The sequence below is a fragment of the Silurus meridionalis genome, chromosome 12 (genome assembly GCF_014805685.1).
Source record: "Silurus meridionalis isolate SWU-2019-XX chromosome 12, ASM1480568v1, whole genome shotgun sequence".
In the NCBI taxonomy this organism is placed as follows: Eukaryota; Metazoa; Chordata; class Actinopteri; order Siluriformes; family Siluridae; genus Silurus; species Silurus meridionalis.
In genome coordinates, this window is record NC_060895.1 from 9,804,622 (window position 1) to 9,829,848 (window position 25,227).

The 25,227-nt window shown below is 37.8% G+C and overlaps 1 protein-coding gene across 5 annotated transcripts in view; it reads left to right on the forward strand.

Annotated features, from left to right (window-relative positions):
* Positions 1-22,799, forward strand: part of grik4 (glutamate receptor, ionotropic, kainate 4) — a 439,025-nt gene extending 416,226 nt beyond the window's left edge. For 4 of the 5 annotated variants that reach the window (XM_046863059.1, XM_046863058.1, XM_046863060.1 and 1 more), the window contains one exon: positions 6,056-6,902. In XM_046863059.1, the coding sequence (XP_046719015.1) occupies positions 6,056-6,445 (390 nt within the window). In that variant the 3' untranslated portion in view covers positions 6,446-6,902. Of the gene's footprint in view, positions 1-6,055; positions 6,903-22,280 lie in introns of those variants that run through there. The other variant, XM_046863061.1, reaches the window with a different exon arrangement.
* The last annotated feature ends 2,428 nt before the right edge of the window (positions 22,800-25,227 follow it).

The following is a 25,227-nucleotide window of genomic DNA, read 5'->3' on the forward strand; positions in this document are numbered from 1 at the left end:
TCAAATCAAACACCAAAAGCACTGCACACAAAATCTGCACACATCCGGCAATTAAAACCGTCCATGTGGAAACATAGCAAAGTTCCGTTTGGTGTTCTGATGATTTACTTAATTTAAAATACCATAAAATATTTTGTCTTCATGCTCTATGTTGAGTTTGGTTTCACTTATAGTAAACATCAGTGGAGGGCCATGCATGTGGTACCTGGGCCATAAGTGGGGACTTAATCCACCTCTTAATACCACCACTATCACGTTGCAATTATATAAAGCAATAATACTATACAAAAAACGCAATATAACAACGCGTGTCATTACAGAGAGAGAGGCATTTCACATATGAAGGGTGAATACCATTTTACCAAAGCAAGCTCCAAACCTCTACACTACAGCCACAACTGTGCCACCTACATCATCTGTTCAAAATCAATATTTGTATAATAACATGAAAAACATAAACATTTTAATAAACTAGAAGCTACTCACCAGAGGTGCAGACTTATAATTTGAACTGCTCCTCAGAGGCTGTAAGGCAGTGGTACCGCTCGTATTCACTGGTCTGGAGGAAGCGAACAAACCCTTTCCCGGGCTGAGACAAGCTAGCTAGCTTCGGGGTTGGCCGACCTCCTAATTTTTAAATTAGCTAATTCTTAAAAGAGCTAATTCTCAAAGAGACTATGGTTAAATGGCCAGCAGTATTGACTTTAAAGGTCCTGGGCAGATTAGATTGACATGGCAGCACATAGAGGCTATAATCTGATTGGACAAAAAAAATCTAACATCCACATACTGAAAGCAGTGCAGCCAAGAGAAACACTATGAAAGGAAGTTGGAAAATTAATAAAATTTCATGGAACAAATATTAGAATTTAGGTTGTAAATGTAGGTCAGTGCTTCTGTTAGTGTTTAGGCCAGCAGAGAAGGCTTTCCTGGCCATGAACGCCCGCCACTGGTAAACATAAAGCATCCATATTTGTCCATGGCCATGTTAATTAGAAACCTTAAAAATGTTTATTTCAGGTACATTAAGAACGGAGAAAAATGTGTGATTCAGTTGTGATTAATCATTAGTTAACTCATGGCAATCATGTGATTAATCGTGATTAAATATTTTAATCGATTGACAGCCCTATATATATATATATATATATATATATATATATATATATTATATATATATATATATATATATATATATATATATATATATATATTTGTGTGTGTCTGTGTGTGCGTGTGTATGTGGTTGTGTGTATATGCTGCATGACATCCTTAATTAAGGAAAAGCTCAATTAACCAAGAATGTTAAATGGATAATTAAATAATTAAGTATAAGATGTAAGTATGTAATACTTTATAATAATTGTCTACAATCTAGCAAACATTATGTGGATTAATAAAAAAACAGTTCCTCAGTTTGTTTTTGTGTGCCTTGGATGCTTTATCCATTTTAATAATTAGAATGCTCACAAATCTGCCTTTACTAGGCCTTCCTTCGAGACACAGTCACTAATCTAGCAGGAGAATGAATATGTAACTCCGTTATAAAATGCAGCAAACAGACGGCGTTGATGGTCCAGTTGTTCAGACCTCTGTTCTGCTCTGACACGGACCAGTGCTGTGATTAATTACATAACTCTTACAGAACACAAAGCTTGGAGCACATTTTTAGGTTATAGAAATATGAATAACAGCACAATTAGATCCACAGAACGAGTGTAAGACAGATGCACATCCTGAGCAATGCACTAAGAAGATTTATAGCTAACATTCCAACATTAAGTATAACTCAGCAGGAAGAAAATACACTCACTCTGACCGGATTCCCTGCATTTTACTGTTAAAATTTTATATAGGACATGCATAATATGGACACAAACTCTGTTACCAGAAAGTTGGATGCGGTTGAATAAAATGCCGGTGGTGACTGTGGCAAGGAAAAATTCCCCGAGATGGCATAAGGAAGTAACTTTGAAAGGAACCAGACTCAAGAGGGAACCCATCCTTATCTGGGTTGCACCGAATGTCCATATACCTAAACCTAGTGGAACACTATCTTAGAAGATTGGGAGTTATTATAAAAGCAAACAGGGACCAAATATTGAATGGGATGTTTAGAAAGCATATACAAATATCATGCTCAGGTGTCCACATGCTTTTGTTAATATATTGTATCAATGTATGGTTCGTAATAGAAATTAATTGTTGACTGCTAATTCACTTAAAAACATTATAAATATGACCAAAAGGTTAATAAGTTCTCGTACCTGGGTTAGCATTATATAAGGAAATAATTAGGGAATAATTAGGGAATGTTGTTTTTGACTTACATAAAAAGAGATCCCACAGAAAAAAAATCCCAGGTTTTTCTCTCCACAGTATAAGATTTATTCTCATATCTATTTGTCTTTAATTACAATTACCATAGTGGCTCTGTGTTTCAGTATAAAGTGTAGTTATGGTAAGCTAGTCAGTGTGTTCAGGCTCTAGCTAGCATTAAAGCTTTGGTCCATCTTTAGTTTCTGCTGTTCCACATTTTTTTTTTTTTTTTGCAGATTTTAAATGCTGCAATTTAGGGGGCAGATCACAATAGTTTGTGTGTGTGTGTGTGTGTGTGTGTGTGTGTGTGTCTGTGTGTGCGTGTACACACTTCCACTTTAAAAGATTACAGCAGTCTTTTAAGGTTATTACTTGCCACACGGTATGATATGATCCCAAATATAATCTTGGCAGAATTTTATAACAGACAGTCTGAAAATATGGCCTCTGTGTCAGTGTCTATAATAAAACCTTTTTTTTAAGGTGAGCCTGTGACCTTTAGGTGATAAAAAGTTTTTATTTCTATTCTGCCCATGATTTGTTTGTGTGTCACCACTGCCACTATTGTATTTGTAGCTGTCTTGTGAGGTTTGCCTCATCATTTGGTGTCCTCCTATTCGTGGATTGAAAGTGAGCAGCAGGTGCACTCTGAGAATTTTGGAGAACATACAGTACCTGACTCAGAAATGTTGTCATAATAGCCCCGGTGAGAATGTCAGATTAGGTGTCGGAAGAGCTCCGAACTCAACTCGCAACAAAGGAATATGATTTTTTTTTTCTTGTCAGCAAAATCAGACTGGAAAAAAATCACACAGTGTAAACCCGGCTTAACGGAGCAGGGCGAGATGGAGAGATCATCAACATTAAAATGCGTAAACAAATCTTCATGCTAATAACGGGCAGTGAGAGCAGAGATAGCAATGCATTTTCAGAGTCGTTTTGCAAAAGAGAAATCATTTGAAGTGGAAGACTTTTCTCGACCGGAATTGCCCATTGTGCAATCAAAATAATGAGCCGGATGAGCGAACTGTGAGTTTAGAGTCTTATCAATTGGAAAGCCTCTGTCTGACAGAGCACATGCACTTCCTGGAGCGCCAGGAGAGCATATAAAGAAATTAGATGGTGATTGAGTTTTAAAGTCAGAGAATAGTACAAAGCATGTCTTACTGTAGGAGTATATTAATTTATTGTATAATAGCATTATGTACTGTTTATACAATTATTGCATATTGTATTTCTTACCACTCATGAATTCTCAAATCTGACTGTTTAGAATGCATTGATTCATTTTTAATGTATCAATTTAATTTAATCAATTCAAAGCACATATATACAGTATATTAGTGTCTTTGTTCTAATAGGATAGTCTTTATACAGTAACAATCCATTAACATGAAATTGTATTATGGACCATATGTATGTTTAAATGTTTGGACACCAGACCATCACACTCATTTTGGTTTCTAGAGCATATCATGTCATATTTAGTCACACTTTGAATTCTTTTGGGTCTGCTTTCCACAAGATGTTGTGCTTATTCACACATAAGAGCATAAGTGAAATCAAATACTGATGTTGAGGTATTTCAGTTCACCCCAATGGTGTTCAGTGGGATTAAGGTCAGGGATTGGCAGGTCTTTTACTTCAGCCTTGATGAACCATGTCTTCATGGGCTTTTGTCCATACTTTGTCCACAGCAGTACTGTCATGCTGGACCAGGTTTTGGTCCCGTGAAGGGAACTTGTAACGCTAAAGCATGCAATGGCATCCCATTATACATTTCAAGCTTTGTGGCAACAGTTTGGAAAAGACTGACATATGGGTAAGGCCAGGTGTCCATATATTGTATAATATTTAATTTATATAATATATAATAGTGAAGTATAATATATAGTAGTGAAGTTTGCTGTAAGGGCATTAAATTAAACTTTCATGAACGATGGTCAGATGGGGTCAGTGTAAAATCCCTAGCATTTAATTTACACCCAGAACGTTGATGTTTTATATATGTTTACCTGGACACAAATAAAAATTTAAATCATATATATATATATGAAAAAATATGTTTTACATTTTTATTTTCAGTATAAAGTGTAGTTATGGAAAGTGTAGTGTAGTATGGTATATATATATATATATATATATATATATATATATATATATATATATATATATATATATATATATATATATATATATATATATATATATAATATATATTAGGTAAGGTAAGCAGGTAAGCTGTCACATGGGCATTCCAACATTAAATGTAAATGGAATTTTTTATTTTTTTTTAGTAAAGGTTTAAAGACAGCTGTTGTCACGGCCTTGCGACCAAAGATACCCAGTAAAAATCTTCTGACAGAAAGTTTATGAGATCCATACACAGTCTATATAATGCATAAGAGGCATAAAACTTTTGTGAAACTCAGCTTCATGTCAGGCTACATCCCACCATTTATAACCACACTTGCTGTGTTTTGTTCCAAACTTTTTTTTTTTATTAATAACACTACACATTCATAACCACTAATTGAAATGTCTGTTGTACAGAGCTGAGCCAGGGCTTTCAGGTACATAGGCAGTACAAGTAGCAAGCAACATAAACTCTAATAGCTAAAAAACAACATGGTGCAAGTAGAGGCTAGAGGGTGTAATCTACAAAGTACAGAAACATTGTTTGACTGATGTGCCTAATCGTAATTACTTTTTTTATAAGTATATTATTGATGTACTGTATATCTACATTTAAACTTCAACATTTAGTACATAAAACTTTGTTCAAAATTGCATGATCATTACGTGATCATTTACTAAATCATTTCAACATTACTAAAACATTTTAAATCATTTGTGTTTATAATTAGTTCTGTGTTTCTTCTAATAACAATCCAGTCTCACATGGAGCTTAATTGCAGCAGCTTCTATACATTAAATATATACACAATGTAGTACTTTCACTCAGATGTTCAGTATGCCTGTTCTCTACTAACATAATTCAATCCTACCTCTACTTCGATCATACTATTTGGATAAGACAGATATCCATCCATTCATTTCTATAGTAGGGGCCTATCCCAGGTGAACAAGAAAGGAGCAGGGACACCTTCACACCCATACACTCATTCACACAGAATGGAACCGTTTAGAGATGCCCTGTTTTTGGACTGGACGAGCACTGGGAGAACAGGCATATACAAACATGAAAGTGTAAATCAAACAAATAAACTTTACCACACTCATAAAAGGGTTTGTTTTCTTTGCAAATGCAATCCTGCTTACAAATCACATGGTAATGTCATTTTGTTTTGTTTTTTCAAAAATGCAGAAATGATCATGTAATCTTAGTGGCGTGAAAATTTGCAGCCAGAAAATGACCCGCATTTTAAAACAAGACCTGCATTAAAAGGCGGATCTGAGTGTAATCATGCAGCATGACGTAAAATCACCAACATTCTGCATGAAAGCAGTATGTAGAAACAAAGGTGTATATATAAATAGCCTAATATTAAAATATCTATTTTAGTGCAGGACATGACATTCAGAGCATTCGAGTGAAGTTTGAAGTGCTTTTGCCAGAACATGATGAAAATATTTCCATGCCATTTTGTCATTTTTTTTCTGTGGGACTGGGTTACCTAAAAAGTTTGTCTTCTAATAACTCTGGCTGCAGTATATCAGTGAGCTTTCCTGGCCTCTCTCTTTCTGTCTCTTTCTCTGTGTATATACTTCCCAGCTGTCAGTGTGTGAGGAGATGCTACGGGAGCTGCAAGGGATCGTGCTGTGTCAGGACAGCCTGCAGTTGCGACGGAGACGTAGCGGTGGCCCCAGCTCTCTTCGCTCGCATCCTCTACCCGCCGAGGACAGACGTGCTCGGCTCACAGGGACCAGTCTGAGCAATGGCAGGTTGTGCACAGGCACGGGACTGTCAGAGCCACTCTCTCACAAACTAACACAGGAGGCGACTATCGTGGAGCGCGGTTGCAGCCACATCCGCATCTGCCCCGAGTGCAGACGTTTCCAGGGGCTGCGCGTGCACCCACCAGGGACCCCACGGGCATCGCCCACCCACAGTGACGATAGCTTCGAGTGGGACAAGACCACCAACAGCAGTGAACCTGAATAACAAACGCTGGCAATTCACAAAACCGATCCTGGGACCGAGGAGCAGAGCAAATCGGATACGGACCACGATTTGCAGACATGTTTGTAATTTCCGGAAAGCTGGAATGGATCGAATATCTGTATACACTGCCCTCTTCATTATCTGCCCTGAAATAGCATTTTGCAGCCAACAGAAAACGGAGGGGCTTTGTACTATGCAGTATATATATATTTTCTGTCTTGCTGTGCTGTTGGTTTTATTTTAAATTATTCCTCATTTGGTTGTGAGATCTCAGTTGTACTGTCACTAGATTGCAAGTGCTATTTTCTTGTTCTCACAATGACCGTGATTACAGCATTTATTTCCTTCAACCAGCAGAAAGGCATTCCTTACTGACAACAGATTCATGAAGACTTTTCATATCATCACATTCTGGAAGCATTTTTTTAAGTGCCAAATAAACCTGGTATCGATTGTTTTTGGGGTTTTGTTCTACATCATGGCCTTGAGGATATGACTGCAAAGAGAACTGAACACACAACCATGGTGATATCTTTTTAAACCATAGTGATATTCTATTTAAAAAAAAAGAGGGGATAAAAGCAATTTTAAGATAGAGCTTTGATATGCACGTGCGAAGGTTTTCCGTACAGAGGTCAAGACAGAAATGTTTTCCTTTTTTTTTTTTTCGTGTTTTTTTTGTTTTGTTTTTTTGTGTGTCGAATTTTAAACTCTTCTCTGCAAACATTTGTAAAGGCTTTAGCTTGTATTTGGAAGAGGTTTCTGGGTGTTTAAGCATGAGACTGTAGAATTATATGATTCTATTTGACATAAGACCAGTTTCGGGAATATTTGCCTTACAAAGTGTAGTTCAAGGGTTTGGAAGTGTCCATAAAAAAAAAGGGTTCGTATTTTCTCTGGTCTAAAATTGAGCTACAATTGAGAAAAAGAACAGAGATTTATCATCTTGTCAACAGCACAGTTTCCACCGAAAATCTTAAGTCACACTGAGTTCAACGGTGAGTCTCCACAGATTTGCTGTAGGTATCCACCTGGGAAAAAAATGACTTAATGTTTGACATGTTACGTGTCGTCGAGTCGAGTGTACAGTGTACACAATGTCAACGGAACTATTTTTTTAGTAGCACAAAACAGGAACAAGGTGTCACAAGAAGAGGCAGCTCTCGGAGAATGTGTAAAGTTCTTCTGGGAGGTTTGTTATGCTTCTTATGCCTCAGTATATTAAAGAACAACACCAACATTTTAAATAAAAAAGAGGCCATCTGTGTATATTTGTTCTTGTTTTTCATCCATGTTTAAAATAATATATACTGTATATGGGCAACATTTTTATGGACATCTAGACATCACATCCTTATGTGGTTCTTCATCAGAAGAATACCACAGAGTTAAAATGGTACAGGTCGTTTTTCTATGCTTTAGCATTACAATTTCCAACATGTTCCAGCATGACAGTATCTTTGTACACAAAGTACGATCTATGAAGACGTGGCAAGATTGTGGTAGAAGAATTTGCATGGCCTGCACAGAGCCCTGACCTCAACCCTACTGAACACCTTTGGGATGAACTGGAACAATGACTGCACCCCAGACCTCCTCACTTGACATTATGGCCTGATCTCACTAAAGCTCTTGGTGCTGAATAAGCACAAATCCCAAGAAAGTCTAGTTATTCAAAGACAATGCTTTTAAAACAGCAAAGAACGCCTACATCTGGACTGTCCTATTTTAAAACCACGTTTAGCTGTGATGGTCTGCTGTCCACAAACTTTTGCCTATATAGTACATTTAAAGCAACTAATGTCGGATTACTTTTAATTAAGAATGCTACTAGCACATTTCTGATTAGCCAGTACCACATAGAACCCAATAGAGGGAAAAACTACATTAACCAAAGCCAAAATAATTGGGTTCCACTTACCTAATGGAAGTATTAATAAGGCTGCATGATGCCTCAGAAGTCTCTCATGAAAATGTATCTACATTTATCAATGCATACTCTAGGCTGACCAGATGCAAACCAATCAAATGCTAGAAAATTAGAGACATAATACACTTGAGAGGTCTACCATTTTAATTCTAAATTATTAAGAAATATGTATACTCAAAGCCATTTATATATGTTTTGAACAATGTAACAAAGAGAAACAGCGGTGCTGTAGGAAGTATTTTCACAGAGGCTACACATTTACAATTCTGACAAGGCTAAAGTCAGAGTCCTTCAGCCCGTTCTTTATAGCCATTGGAGGAAAAATGCACATTTGGTCACTCGCACCTAGGGGCAATTGCTTCATTGGTGGTACACCAAATGTTTTTTGTACATTTTATTCTATAATCTACCAAAGTATTACAGTAGAAAATAAAAATATATAAAACCTAGTCTGGCTTATTTTCAGACAAAATGCGGAGTATCATTTAAAGTTGCTTAATGTGACACAGTGCACTGTAATGCTGTGCATTGCACACAATGGAACATCTGGTCAGCCTGGTTTACTCCAGTAGACATTAGCTTTCATAGACTGATGAGTAATAACATCTGAGTCTGCTGATGTTAATATGTGTGGTGTGTGATGGCAGTTTTGGGCTGATTTGCATTGGAACATAACAACCGATCGTGTAGCTCAGCTCACCTCTGGTATATAAGTCATATATCAGAAAATTATGTCATATCAAAACCAACAAATCTTAGAAAATATACATTACATTGTCACTGCATAGTTTTAAGCATCCATGAATTTATCATTAACAGAAAGATGCATACATAACTATTAATCATTAACAGATTCCTTTTCTACAGATTTCCTGTGGCATCCATTTGTAATAAACTTTTGATTAGAATCTATTTTCTGTTTCATTTTTGGCTTCCTGCTTTACCCTCAAAGCCACTGATAATTTATTCTTTTGATAGTGGCAAAAGCAGGAAATACAGTAGCTGTTGCTTTATCACTCCTACTAATGAGACTAATACAGCAGCACTTTAGTCCTATAGTCTGTCCACTTCTGTCAAGTCCTCTTCGGTACACTCAGTTCAAACATAGTAGGCTCTGGAGCTTTACCATTTCTACTGATACTTTCTTCAACATTTAATGTCGCTATTATTTCTTCTTGGAGTTCTCCTTAATGTGATTGAACATTACTGGAAGAAAGAAACCCTTCTATTTTGGTTGCTTCTTTGTCATAAATGTAGCTATTGGAATAATCATTTAAATATTAATTATAAAGATAACAGTTTGGGAAAGAACCACATATAGTAATATGCATATACTATATAGTCCGATAGCCTTTAAAAATTATTTACAGCAATATAAAAATGTATGTTTGCAGGGTTGTAATGGGGAAATGGGAAATATATCACACACAACACTGTTCAACTTATTAACAAACATTTAAAAAGTCTGGAAGTGTTGGAGACCAATGGTGGAGTAGATGTTGAAGGCACAACTGACATAGTTCTGGTATACCTAGTCCACTATATATGGAGACCTTTGGGATACCCTTGTTCTTAAAGATGGCATAAATCAACCCGGTCTCACAGAAAACAATACTCACATAGAATTAATTTGATCTATACATTGATTATTTATTCCCAAGTCATCATCGACAGTCAAAGTTGACATTTGGCTGAATAAGTAACCAGTTTAACAGACCAGCTGTTAAAAACTACTCAGTCTGTCGAAAGATTTCAAGCGTGTTAGTCAAGCGGCTTTTGTCACGCACTGTATGTCATGCTGGACATAAAACGAACAGATTTATAAATAAACGATATAAATACCAGCTGTCAGATTATCTGGGTACATGCATCAAACGGATCACGGATCAAAGTTGTAATGTTTGAATGCTTATAAAAAAATTAAATAATTATAATATTTAAAAATTTTGTCAATAGACCGAGCACATGCCATGAATTATGGGATGACTGACATTTTCATCAAGTGAAGAGAGTTACAATGTGCTGGCGGGAAGGAGTTTTTTATAGCCTAATAAGACTGGCATTAAAATAGGCATACTTTTCATGGTCATATTTATTTGTTATGACTTGTTTAATATAGCATTATTAAAGTTTATTTCAAACGAAATTAAAAAAAACAGTAAATGCTTTTAGATGATCGTCAAGTTGGTGCCTTTCAGCGCACTAAGAAACAGAAGATTTCTTGCTATTCACCTTTTGTGTAACCTTCTTACCTCGATACATGCAAAAGTAAAACATAATTCAGTTCAGTAAATTAGCTCGTTTTTCGAACTTAAGCATAATGTCAAAATTTTACAGATGCACACACCTGACCGTAAGATTCATATGTGCTTTGATATGTGTATAGCATTCCACATTTAGTCTTCATTTGCAGTTATAATAACCTCCACTCTTCTGGGATGTTAAACTAGACCTTAATGGATCTTGCTTTGTGCAAAGGGGCATAGTCATGCTGAAACAGGCCTGGAACACATTCAAAGACTATATTATACAATTGTGTGCCTCCAACTTTTGGTAGCAGGTTGGGAAAGAACCGTATATGGCTAGAAATGTGATACTTTTGTCCAAAAAATAATATGCATAATATCTTTGTTACAGTGTGATGATTATTATTTTTACATGCTACGCTATGTATCAGTCTTATAAAACATTTGTTTTTCATGTTTTACTTAAGAATCAGGAAAGCATATTTTGGAAGTGCTCATGTTTGTGCAATTTTTTCCAATTATTTTCCTTTACATCTCATCATTATGCGGTATACAGGATTATCCTGAATTTTAAGTTTATTTATTATAATATTTCAATGTAAATCAGCCCAAAAAGTGTTGTAACACTTGTTATTAGCATATCATTATTGTTTTATTTCATTTTCTGTTTTACTTAACACACAAACGCACATATGGATATATAATGATGGCTCATGTAGCTCTAAGGACACTTCTTATTTGGTAACATAGACTTTTTATGACACTCAGACACTAACTCAGAGAATGGTTATAAGGCTTTTGTGGACACGCTTTCTTTTTCTCTTGTATATACCTTTACTATCAAATGCCTTCTTCCAAATTAGACCACAAAAATGAGGTTTTTGTCAGATTTGACCTTCACCTGCTTCACTGCAGTGACTACAATTAAAACATTACATTTACTTCTTTCTTAGTTCAATCTGATATTTCACTGAAGTCTGAAAGTCTGAAAGCCACTAGTAATAAATGACAGGTTTCTTTGGTTCTTTGAGAAGCTGACCTTGCTATTAAAGATGTGGAAAAACTTTGTATTTTGTATCTCTCTTTATCTCTCTTTCTATCTTTCTCTCTCTCTCTCTCTCTCTCTTACTCTAACACTCTCTCTCACCCTGTGTCTTTTTTTTCTAAATGCTGGAATTCGATCAGAGAAAGTAAACAGATAAGGAGAATGTAATAAGTTGTGCAGTTCTCTTTTTTTTCCATGGCTCATGTAAAGACTGCAGTGCATGTGCACATAGTCCCCTTCAGTAAACATTGTACTTGTAGCTCTGTAAACAGAATTTGCTATATATATATATATATATATATATATATATATATATATATATATATATATATATATATATATATATATATATATATATATATATATATATATATATATATATATATATATATATATATATATCAAGGTTTCTAGTGAAGGTGTAGAAAATAACATGTAACATGTATTTGCAGCCATGAACAGATACAGGGTGTGTGTGTGTGTGTGTGTGTGTGTGTGTGTGTGTGTGTGTGTGTGCGCAGGTGTGCCCTCATTGCTTGCAAGCTTGTGTACAAAAGATGTACACGCCAAGATAACCTACAAGCTTGGCATGATTAATCATCTAATGCAGTATAATCAAAGAACATGCAGCAAGCATAATAACGACTGCAACGAATGATGATGATGGATGCCACTTATCTGACTGACTTGCATATAAGGCTTTTGACCAGTGAATGCGTACACAAAAATATTTAATCAGCTGTATTTAATTAGTGAAGGAAATTAATTGGGAGCTATAGAAGGTTAATTAAGATACACATACACACATGCACCCATACCCACACACACACACACACACACACACACACACACAGGGATCCGAAAACCAGCTAGCATTATTTGGCAGTATTTTGGCTGCTATGTCTTCCTTTTTTTTTGCTGTATTTTTCTTATCTTATGTGGACCTTTTGATTACACTTTAAATGTTTAAAGAAAATATATATGTATACCACTTTGTAAAAGACTGTGAAACAATTGTGGAAAAATTTCAGAATAATGTTCCTTACAAAAGTTTTGAAGAATCTAGAGAAATCCATTTGCACAAGGGACAAGGGCAAAAATCATTATTGGATGCCTGTAATGTCTGAACCCTCAGGTGGCATTTAAAACAGTCATGTTTCTGTAATGCAGATAACTGCAAGTGTTCATTAACACCTCCAGAAATCATTGTCTGTGATAACAGATTGTCACGTCATTCACAAATTCAGGTTTAATCTCTTATCAAAGAAGAAGGCATGCGTGAACATGATTCAAAAAGGCCGCCATTCTCTCTGGCCCGAAGCTCATTTAAAATGTACTGAAGCAAAGTGCATTCTGTTTCTATTTACATTTTACACAGTGCCCCAACTATCTATCTATCTATCTATCTATCTATCTATCTATCTATCTATCTATCTATCTATCTATCTATCTATCTATCTATCTATCTATCTATATATATATATATATATGTGTGTGTGTGTGTGTGTGTGTGTGTGTGTCAGGGCTGTCTAAATTAACGTGTTAATGACACGTTAACACAAATTAATTTTAATGGCACTAATTTTATTTAGGTGCGATTAATAAATATAAATAAATATAAAAGAGGCGAAATTAAAACCCTTAATGCAACAAATTTATTCACAACATAGTTTCTTTACTCATATAAAACAAATCCTCCAAAAGATAATTTTAATCATTAAACATTTGTTTTACTGATGCACCAAGTCTCAAATCAAGCAACAAAATTTGCCATGATGCACACATTAAACTTGTCTGTGTTGAAACATAGCAAAATTTCTGTTTGGTGTCGTGATGATTTACATAATTTAAAACACCATAATTAATTTTAAACATTCCCAAATATATTTTGTCTTCATGCTCTATGTTAAGTTTGGTTTTACTAATAATTAACATACATTTGCATACAGCACTCATAGTTGTCCATGCCCATGTTCAATACAGTTTTAAAAACTTAAAAAGTATGAATTCAAGGTACATTTAGAACATATAAAAATTAATTACGAGTTTACTCATGACAATCGTGCGATGAATCGCAATTAATATTATAATTGATTTACAGCTCTAATATGTATATATATATATATATATATATATATATATGTATATATGTAACCTGTATACCTAAAGCTTTTCATTAGGAGCTCTGGGCACAAGGAAAAGTAACACAACCACAGGGTAAAATCCAACACTACATTTTTACATACATATATGTACACTTAAACACACATATATAGCACATAACTTCTGTAACTGCTCTTCACTGATACATAACTTTTGTAACTGCTCTGATCTGAATGGGGTAGGAATTAATCTGTAAACCATTTCCAAATCCAACCTCAAGAATATTATCACTGAGGCAGGAACACCATGCCATACACACGAATTGAACCCATTCGCCCATCCACCCATTCTTACCTAGGGTTAATTAAAACTAATCAATCCACCTACCAGCTTTTTTTTTTACCTATAGGGGGGAACCATGCAGACACAAGGGGAACATGTGAAACCTGAGGTCTGAACTGAACTCAGAAATGTGAAGTTAAGAGGAGCAGTGCTGTATCAGACACAGTTTTATTAAATGAATGCTAGAAAATGGTTACAGCAAACTCTTAAACAAACTTGTATTATTTGTGAACGGAAAATCTTTAATCGAAATGCCAGGAAGTGAGGACTTTGGCATTTGTTATTTGAGGCTTTAAAATTGCAAAGGTGCTTTAAGATCACTTTAAATTCAAAGGATCACAAATAACACATTTTCACACCAAAAAATTGTTAGTATGCAGCTTGTTTGCAGCACCTGCTGTACCTTGAATTTCAATAGTCTGTCACAAGCATACAGCTCATCAAAATTTTTGCAATACCTCAATTCTGGCAAAAACGACCAAATAAAAATGTGTTTTGACCAAAATTAACATTTGATGACTCTATAGCAGGGTGTCACAAATGTGTCTCTACATACAGGGAACCAACTACACTTTCATATTTTCTATTTCCATTCTTCTGGGAAAATGTTCCATTCCATTTTAGAGTGTGAGTGTAAAGATTTGGGCTTATTCATACACAATTAATCAGTCTATATAAACTCACTGTACCTTACAATTATGCTAGAAATGATCAGGAATCTAAGTAGCCTGATCTAAGTCTAAGTCTAAAATCTGTTTTTTGAAAATACCATTTACATATAACACATGACTTGAAAGCATGATTGTGTAGATCTGCCGCATGATCTTGATCGTACTGAGTGGATTGCCTTTTCGAAAAAAACCTCAGAAAAAAACAATTTTGTGGCTGGGTCGACATTTGCTGGAACTTGACGTGCCCTGAAGCACTGAGTGTGGCAGGGTTACCTGACCAGCTACCTGAGGGTGCCAGGATGGGGCGGGACAGGCACCCTATACTTAGGTGAACAGCGCCCATTGTCGGCGAGTTTCCCAGATAGTCCTATATCAGGACTTCTTGGCCGAAACCCTTCTATTGAAAATGACGGTCCTCAGATCCGTCAATTCCCGAGACTTTGACCTCTCAGTGCCCGGAGGTGCTGGTTTGAGGTTGGAGCATGCCCCATGGAGATCTGAGAGAATGTGCCATAGGTGCCTCTCAGTAGACACCAGGGTGGCCATGGACCAGCTTGAGTTCCTAAAGGGGAACCACATTTGGCTGGAAATGTCAAGTTCCCCAGTAATTTTGTCCATGTAGTGTATATTTCTGTCACAGAATTTATGGTGAAAGAATATATACGTATTTACAAGCATAGTAAACAAATATTTTTACAAAAACAGGTCACATGTCCCCTTTTTTAATTTATACATTCGTTGTTTTATTCAGGTTTATCCTAAATGTCATTACTAAAAGAAAATATTTTTGGGAACTGCAGAAAAAAAAACCTTCTATTTTAACTTACAGCAACACTGGGTCTAAGCTTTTTAGTCTCATAGATACTGATTGCATGTCCACTGAACTTTTCTGGAATGTAATAAACGCAAAACCATTTGTAAATTTAATTGAAATATTATTAATTGAGAGTTGTTATTCTTTTAATCACATATAGTGTAGTAATCAAAATCTGGCAATACAAAATATGACCAATACCCTAGTGCACAATATGCTGCAATGAGTGTGCAAAGATTCTGTGAACAGAATAACACTAAGAGGGCATGTGTTGGACTCCCATTTACTGTCATACTCTTTTTGCTTTTGAATAGCACAAATATATCTGTATTTATTACTTCACATTGAATTATTAAAATCATTATTAAAATCATTGCATATTCTGGCAAAGCCAGAATATGCAATGAAGCCAGTGATGGATAATGCGCTGATGGTTGATCTGTTATTTTACATTTGGATATTTAAGTACCACTAACACAAATAACTTGATATCAAGAAATAAGATGGCAAGAAACTAACATTTAGGCATTTTTCATTTTAAGCAAACATTGTTATTTTGTAATATGTTCAAAAGAATAAACTAAAAAAAGAAGCACATATGTGGACCACTTCTTTTCCTAAGCTTACCCTGTAATATTAGATAGTCATCTTGAAGAAAGATTTAAATTATACCTACATAAGCATTGCATAAATATTTTATAAAGCAGTGCTGGAGCATTAGGAAAAGCTTATATCAAAATGCAGAAGAAAATAAAGATGTTTTATATAACTTTGTCTTTACATTCAAGAAAGAACCGCAATAAACAATTTTAATTATAATTTGACTGATATTGTGAAGTGCTGTAAGATCCTGTGCGATACCCTTAGATGCCGTGAGATACTGTGCAATGCTGTAAGATACTGTGAAATATTCTTAGATGCTGTGAGATTTAGTGCAATGCTACCAGAAACTTTGAGATGCAGTGAGATACTATGAGATGCTATGAGATACTGAAAGACGCTGTGAGATGATGTGAGATTCTGTGTGACAGCCTTAGGCACTCTAAGATGTGAGCTATTTTGAGATACTGTGAGATGCTATAAGATGTTATGAGATACTGTGAGATGCTCTGAGATGCTGTGAGACTGTGAGACTGTGAGACTATGAGGTGCTGTGAGATGCAGTGAGACTGTGAGGTGCTTTGAGATACGGTGAGATATTGTGAGATGCTGTGAGATGCTGTGAGCTGCTGTGAGATATTGTGACATGCTGTGAGATGTAATGAGATACTGTGAGATGCTCTGAGATGCTGTGAGACTGCGAGATATTGTGAGATGCTGTGACATGCAGTGAGACCATGAGGTGCTGTAAGAAACTGTGATGTGCTGTACGATACTATGAGATGCTGTGAGATCAGACTCTGTCACTGTTATGCTTATTTCTACCTCACCAATTTAAAAGCTTGTTTTTACTAGTAGTTCCCGTTCAGGAACTTGAGCTGTGTCGAAACACTTTGGCAACGCCAAAGTTCATGCAATGTTCATGCCCTGAATCACGTGTAAAATCCGGCCAATAAGCAAGTCGTGAATCTGTGCAGCCATGAGCTTTAAATGCAAGCAGAATTCCAACTGTGTTTCTTCTTTCCCCACTTCATTTGGGGGGGAGATACACACAGCTCGGGAGACTTCGCACTGTGCCCTCTGGTTCTCTCTCTCACCCACCCCCACTGGGGCTGGACACCATGGACACCATGGACACCGTGGCCCCATCCCTCCTGTAGTTTGCCCCTGGCTGGGTGAGCGTTTACTGCGTCCCGTGGTACAGCCTCCGCCCCAGGCCCTACTGTTCTTTCCTGACCTACACACAAAGGTGTCTAGGTCATGCGAGACCCCATATGTACCTTTGCCCTGCATTCCCTATACACGAATATAGTGGGGTTCATGGGGAGTCCAGGGTTGAAGAGACGCTAGCTGGCTATCTCTCCCAAGGTGATGCATCACTGAAGGTGATGCTACAAAAGCCACTTCGGCTCTAGTAGGTTTGGCTTACGCGGCGGCAGGTCAGGCCGGGAGTTGCCTTCACACTATAAGTGTGTTGCAGGCATACCAGGCTAACCTGCTATGAGAGATGGATGAGAGATTCCGCTCTGGGGCTGATGATTGAAGAGTTACGCCGCGCTGCGACCTAACCCTCAGGACCACCAAGTTATGGCACGGCTGTAGGGCGGTCCATGTCAGCTCTAGTAGCCACAAAAAGGCTTCTGTGGCTCAACCTGTAAGCGGAGATTCCAGACAGACACCTCCTCGACACCACCAGGAGGCCAGGCTGTTAGCTCTCCCACAAGATGTGCCTCAGAGTGCAGTCTCCCTCCACCGGGTGACTCCTTCCACCCCTACTGGGTATAAAGGGGACCCATGCCTGCTCAGGAAGCATTCATGGCTGCAGGGGATCACCCCAGCTTTTCTGAGAGGGTTATAAGCCAGCCTCAAGAGGCTGGTTCCCCGATCAGATTTACGGGCACCTCATTAAATGGTGCCCGTACCTCCTCAACACCACCAGGAGGCCAGGCTGTTAACTCTCCCATAAGATGTGCCTCAGAGTGCAGCCTCCCTCCTGCAGAGGCCCCAACAGCTGCAGGGCATTTCTCCAGCAGTATCTTGGTGGGTCCTGCACACAATAGAGAGGGGCTACTTGATTTAGTTTGGGTCCTCTCCTCTCCGGTTAAATGTGTTGTGTCCCACCATGGTGGGACCCAAGCAGGCTCTGGTCTTGGAACAGGAAGTGCGCACCCTCCTAAAGAAAGGGGCCATCGAGGTGGTTCCTCCCTTAGTCAGAGAGTCAGGCTACTACAGAAGGATGGCGGAATGCGGACAATCCTTGATCTGCGCTCCTTGAACTGCTCACTTGTGAGGTTCAGGTTTAGGGTGCTCACTCTCAGAGAGATAGTGTCTCAGATCAAGTCCAAGGACTGGTTTGTGGACGCCTATTTCCACATAGCCATCCTCTCCACTCACAGGACGTTCCTGAGGTTTGCTTTCGGGGGCGAAACTTACCAATATCGGGTCCTTCTGTTCAGCCTAACACAAAGAAGAGTGTGCTTTCTCCTCTGCAGAGAACCACCTTCTTGGGCATAGTGTGGGACTCGACCGTATTGCAGGCACAATTGTCTCCTGCCTGGATCGAAGTCTTCCTCACGGCAGTCAAGAGAGTAAAAGAAGGCCAGTCACTTACTGTGAAGCAGATCCAGAGGCTGCTCGGTCTCATGATGGCAGCATCCAACGTGATTTCACTTGGCCTCCACCATTTGAGACTCCTCCATTGGTGGCTCAGAGACAGAGGTTTGTCCCAGAAGGGCAATCCGTTCTGTATTATCATGGTCTCACAGCAAGATCTTCGAGCCTTAGAAATATGGAAAGAACCTATTTTTTAGTCTCAAGGCTCCGTCCTGTCTCAAGGCTCCGACGGATGCATCCCTCATGGGGTGTGGATCGGTCATGAGTAGACACTCTGCCCAAGGTCGGTTGGACAAGCGACATCTCTCATGGCACATAAACTGCATGGAGATGATGGCTGAGAGATGATGTACGGTGGTCTCGTACATCAACCACCAGGGGGTCTCCGGTCTTGCCCCCTTTACAGGTCGGCGTGGGAGATTTTCTTGTGGTCCCAGGGAAAACTCCTTTTGTTGAGAGCTGTTTACATCCCGGGCTGGTTAAATTGGAGAGCAGACGCCCTTTCGAGGGGGGAATGAAGGCTCCACCCAGAGGTGGTGGAGCAGATATGGCAAAGATAATACAGAGCCCAGGTGGATCTGTTTGCGACTCAGGAGACTTCGCACTGTTCCCTCTGGTTTTCTCTCTCTCACCCAGCCCCACTTGGGCTGGACACCATAGAGAGGGTCATGGACCTACAGGCTCTTTCCATGGCCCCATCCCTCCTGTAGTTTGCCCCTGGCATGGCCAGCACTTTTCCCCAGCCTAAACCAGGGTATGTGCCTAAGGTGCCTGTGGCTCCCTTACGACCTGTCATTCTGCAGGCATTCTACAGTCCTCTGGTCTTCCCACTCCCTTCAGAGTCAAGGCTCATTCCACTCGGGGTATGGCGGCCTCTACGGCCCGGTCCGCTGGAGTTTCTCTCCAGGATATTTGCAACGCTGGTCCACCCCGCTGACCTTTTTTAGGTTCTACAACCTCAACATCAGAGCCACTCCTGGTTCCTTTGTCCTGCTTGCCGGTTGTGTTTAGACACACTAGGCAGGGACTGGTCAGTATGGCATGATTGAACTCTCTTTCCCAAAGAGTTTTAATGCAACTTGTGTTCCTGAAAGGGAACGTCACTAAGTTACGTATGTAACCCTAGTTCCCTGAGGGAACGAGAGCTGCATCAACAGGCCATACTCCCTGCATCCCTGCAGCACTTAACTTCTCCTTTTTCAGAAGCTAATGTCTCTACCATCGCTCACCCATTTTGTAAATTCCTGGTTTACGCGACGTAGACCATCGATGATGTCACAACTTGCCTATTGGCCAGATTTTACATGTGATTCAGAGTGTGAATAACGCAAGGCGTTCCCAAAGTGTTTTCGACGCAGCTCTCGTTCCCTCAGGGAACTAGGGTTACATATGTACATGTACGTACATACATACATACAAACATCCTCAAACATTTCTTATAATTATTAATTACTTACAAATATCAATGACTTAATTAATTACTTAATCAATCACTTACTTAATTACTTAATCAATTAATTGTATACATAAATAAATATGCAATGATTTATTCATTTTAAACTAGATCTGCAATGCCTAATTGTGTTATACAAATGATGTAGGTATTCTTCCAATCTGGTTAAGTGCATATAACTTACATGATGTAGCTGTCTCTTTCTTTCTCTCTAAATCTATGTATACCTCTGTTTCCTTCTTTGCTTTGGGTTTCTTGGTTTTCTCTTTTCTTGTTTTAAGTCTCTCTCTCTCTCTCTCTCTCTCTCTCTCTCTCTCTCTCTCTCTCTCTCTCTCTCTCTCTCTCTCTCTTTTCTCTCTTTCTCACTGAGTCTCTCTGTCTGTCTCTGTTTTTCTTTATCTCACTATGAGTCTCTCTGTCTGTCTCTGTTTCTCTCTCCTCTCGCTTTGAGTCCTTTTCTCTTTCTCTTGCTGTGTTTCTCTCTGTCTCTGTCTGAATGTCTCTCTCTAAAATTAAATAACTGTGTGTGTGTGTGTGTGTGTGTGTGTGTGTGTGTGTGTGTGTGTGTGTGTGTGTGTGTGTGTGTGTGTGTGTGTGTGTGTGTGTGTGTGTGTTGTGTGTGTGTGTGCACGTGTGTGTGACTTAACTGTCTGTCTGTCTTAAAGTATTGCATAGATGCAGATGCAGATATAGAAGGTGTGTTTATACCTCGACCACAGAGCACATTTTGGAAGTGTTACCTTTTCTTCACATTTCCCTCTAACCCCACTCAGCAAGCTAGGCTACATCATTACCATTATCTTCCTCAGTGAAAGCAAGCAGGACTACTAGTCATGATGCTAGGAAGTAAGTCAGCCTGGAAAGTGTCACGACAGCCTTACAATCACTGCTATGTCAACTCGACATTTACAAAAGCAGTCTTCATGTAATAGATATTTTATTGTTTGTTCTGTTTGTGCAGGTTATATCAGGCTAGTTATTATGTCTGTTAGAGATTTCAGTTGTCATGAAGGGTGTACAGTAGATTGTCATTATATGTTGTCCTAGTCAGTAATTAACATTAAACAATGTGATTGCTTTTCATTTTTTTAAAGTGAGCTAAACAACGAAAATAAAAGTTATTTAAACATAAGAAAACAAAATCTAATTACATGATTGCACATAATTATTCACAATGTCTTTGGATGTGGTAGCAATACATTTCCTGTCACTTGTACTAGGAGACCCAAACCTGTTCCAACATGAAAATGCCCGTTTGCGCAATGCTAGCTCGATGAAGATATGCTTTAGATGGTTTGGAGTGGAACACTGACTGCTACCTACATCAGTCCCTGACTTTACTACAACCCATGTGGCTGAATGAGCACAAATCTCCAGAAGCACACTTTAAAATCTAGTGATACATCTTCCCAGTGGAGTGGAGGTTATTATAACATCTAATGGCGAATAGATGTGGAACAAAGTACTCACAATTACATACCAATTTTATGATCAGGTGTCCACAAACCTTTTGTCCAATGATTGTATCTCTTTACTTCCTAAAGATTTTTATAATATTAATTATCATATCATCTTAATAATGATACACATTTTACTGTATATGTTACCACTAGTCAAGCTGAACATAGCTTTAATGATTTGTAACCTTTTGTGTAATCCTGTGTGGAGTTTCAGCATGCAATTCAATGAAATAACTCTTGCCACAAGCAACATGTAAAAAAGAGAAATCCTACGTATTGATCATCCTACACATATTATCATTTCAACCCAGAAGATGAACCTGTCAATGATAGTTTAATGGTATAGTCCTAAAAGCACCTCAAGTCTACCTTTACAATAATCTACCTGTATGTCCAAGCATCCTCCATGACATACAGTCGGTTTTAGTATTCTGCCTCTTATATTTCATTTGACAGAATGATAAATATGTTGACATCATGTCTGTCACACAAGAAAAGTTATTTGTTTGCTTTGTTCAGTGTCTTGTCTTCATTCTTGCTCTGATCGATGCCTTTCAGCTGGAGAAAGTGATTGACGACAAGTCGAGCAAACACAAGACAGCAGGCTACACATGGTGCTGGAAAAATTGACGGAACCAGATGTGGAGGAAAAACAGGACTATGGGAACAGAAAAAATGTGGGGTTGGATTATGTGAACTTTGTTTACAATGGTATACACCACAACTGTTTTGTGTTTGCAACGGAAATGGGCCAGTTGACCTACAGTATGGTGTTACATCAGACATACAATAATAAAACAACATTAAATAAAAACTATTCTGGTGGAAAAACTGTTGCAATTTTCAGTAAGTGATATGAAACCATTTTAAATGAACTCATACATTTTTGTATCTAAAGAAGATTAAGATGTCTGGGTTTATTTAGTAATATTTTCTGATGTTTCTATAGTGTATGAGTTCAGCTTATTGTATGTTTATGTTTCTGTGGGTTTGTTTCTTGATTCTCCAGTTTCCTCAAACTTTTTAAACATGCGGTAAGATGGACCAGCTAAATAAATAAATTGCCTCATATATAAACATGTTTTTGTATGTGTGCATGATGCTTGATCCAGGTGTATCTTTTCCCCACTGCTCTCAGATATGCCATGATGCTGACCAGGAGCGATTACAGAAACGTTTGTTTTATTTGTATGAACGAAAACATTGTAGAATCATTATTCCTTGAATATTACAGTACTGTATAACCTTCTTAGGACTTCTAGGTTTTAATAAGGACTTAATAAACATTCTGCTTTCTTGTTAGCTGAGTAAGATAGGTTGTGATTGACTAAACACATCAGCCATAGCCTTAAAACAACTGTCTGGTGAAGTACCTGTCAATTGGTGGAATATATTAGGCAGCAAATGACCAGTCAGATCTCAAACTTGGAAGCAGGATAAAGATAATAAAGATTTGAGCGATTTTACAAGGATCTAATTGTGATGGCTATAAAAAGGTCCAGAGCACTTCACACGCAGAGACTTCTTGGGGTTTTCCAGTAAGCAGTAGTTAGTACCCAGGAAGTGGTTTATAGAAAGAGGGCAAGCTGATATAGGCAGTGTGATGCTCTTCGCAATTCTCTGCTGAGAATACCTTGGACCGTGTTATACATTTGTATGTTAATTTGATGTTTATCACTTATCCGAAAACTGATGCAGACCAAATACACCCCTTCATGGCAACAATATTCCCTAATGGCAATGGCAGGATATACACACTGCAGAAGTCTTTGGAGAATGGTTTGAGAAATATAACAAAAAGCTTACAATGTTGACTTACAGTGAAAAAAAAAAAAAAAAAAAAACCTTTTAGGATTTCAAATTTAGCGTATCATTGAAAAGCACTTTAAAGGGATGCATTTAAAACACCATGTTTACAGAGCTTTTCACTATGTGCACTTAATGGTCACCTTATTAGACAACCCAACCTTAATTTCTAGATTGATTTTACTTTGTCACTCTCATTGCTCTGCACCAGCACTGAAAAAAATAAGGTCTATTATTGTAAGTGCAATGAAAAAACTGACTGGTCCTGATGGTCCTGTGGTGATCCAGTTCCACTGATGGAGGAAGTAAAAGGTGACTTAGTAACAGCTAGACTGTGGCCACTAATTGTAGCTCCAAAGGGTACCTATAAAATGGCCAATGAGAGCAGCCATATGACACGTGTACCTAATAAACTGGTAGCTGATTCTCTGGTTTTGCTTATCGTTTTAAATGTGCTGACAAAACCAGCAATGATGGCAATGTTTCTCTTTTTATGTGAATTCTTATTACCAAACAGCGATTCAATCTCATAGAGAAAGGGGGAACAAAATTGAAGCAACAGTGCCTTCTGCAGGATTTGGACAGGACTGCATTTCCAGAGCAGGAACCTTCTGGATCAGAGGCCGTGGCTAACTATTCTTCAGGCACCTGTGCATGTCATCATTACAAATGTCTTTTCACAGTCCTACATCCTGTTCCCGATGATAATGTGTACTGATTTTTTTCCTGGTTTAATCAGTGGACAGGTTTGCATACACCCAGCAGATACATGAGGTGTTGCATTGATCCTTTCATGAGAATGCAAACCCTACTGCAAAAAGCTATCTAAGATGTCATGATAAGCTATGATAATATGATCTCCACCAGTCACTTATAATTATTTTGTTTTCCCTTCATTTTGTGGCATTGATCTTGCATATAATGGCATTCATATAATGGCATTCATAAATTTCAGGATCCATGAAAATGCAGTTAATAAGTATACACAGTGTCATCACTTTATTTGGCCTTTAAAACTTTGAGAAAGTCACGGTTGAACAATTTCTCGTTCCAAGTGTTTTAAATAATTGTTATCACTGGGAATATAATTCAAATATATTTTACTTATTAGAATTCATAGAAGCATCAATAACTGTTCCAAAGATATTTACCAAATATTTTTTTTATAAAACTGTATGTATACTTTTTGACAGATTTGGCTTTCAATAATATATTTTTATTTATATTTTATGTTCTATTTGATATTTTCATGTCTTTTCATGCTATGGCCTATGTAGATTGGAGACAAACTGAGCACAGTGAGCGTCTCCTTCAGCCAAATTAGAGACGCAAGCTGTCAAAACAGCCGTGTAAAATTCAATCAACGTAATTGTCCACACTTATATTGTTACATTGTTCTCATCTGAGTATTAAATATTGCAATCCGTAACATGCACAAACACAAGCTGCAGGCCTGCCAAGATGAAGAATGTGGCTTTTAATCAATGTTATAGTGTGATATCACTATTTGTCAACGCACTACATAGTTATTTCTGCCGAATTTAAATTTCATTGATCAGCAGTTATGCAGAAGGAAATGAATTGATTAACGCTACATCAGTCTGTAAAAGATAAGACAGAGAAGCTACTTTTTTTCTCTTTGTTTTAATGCTTTGGCGTTTAAAATACTTCACTTATATGTAGGATATTCAGTAACACT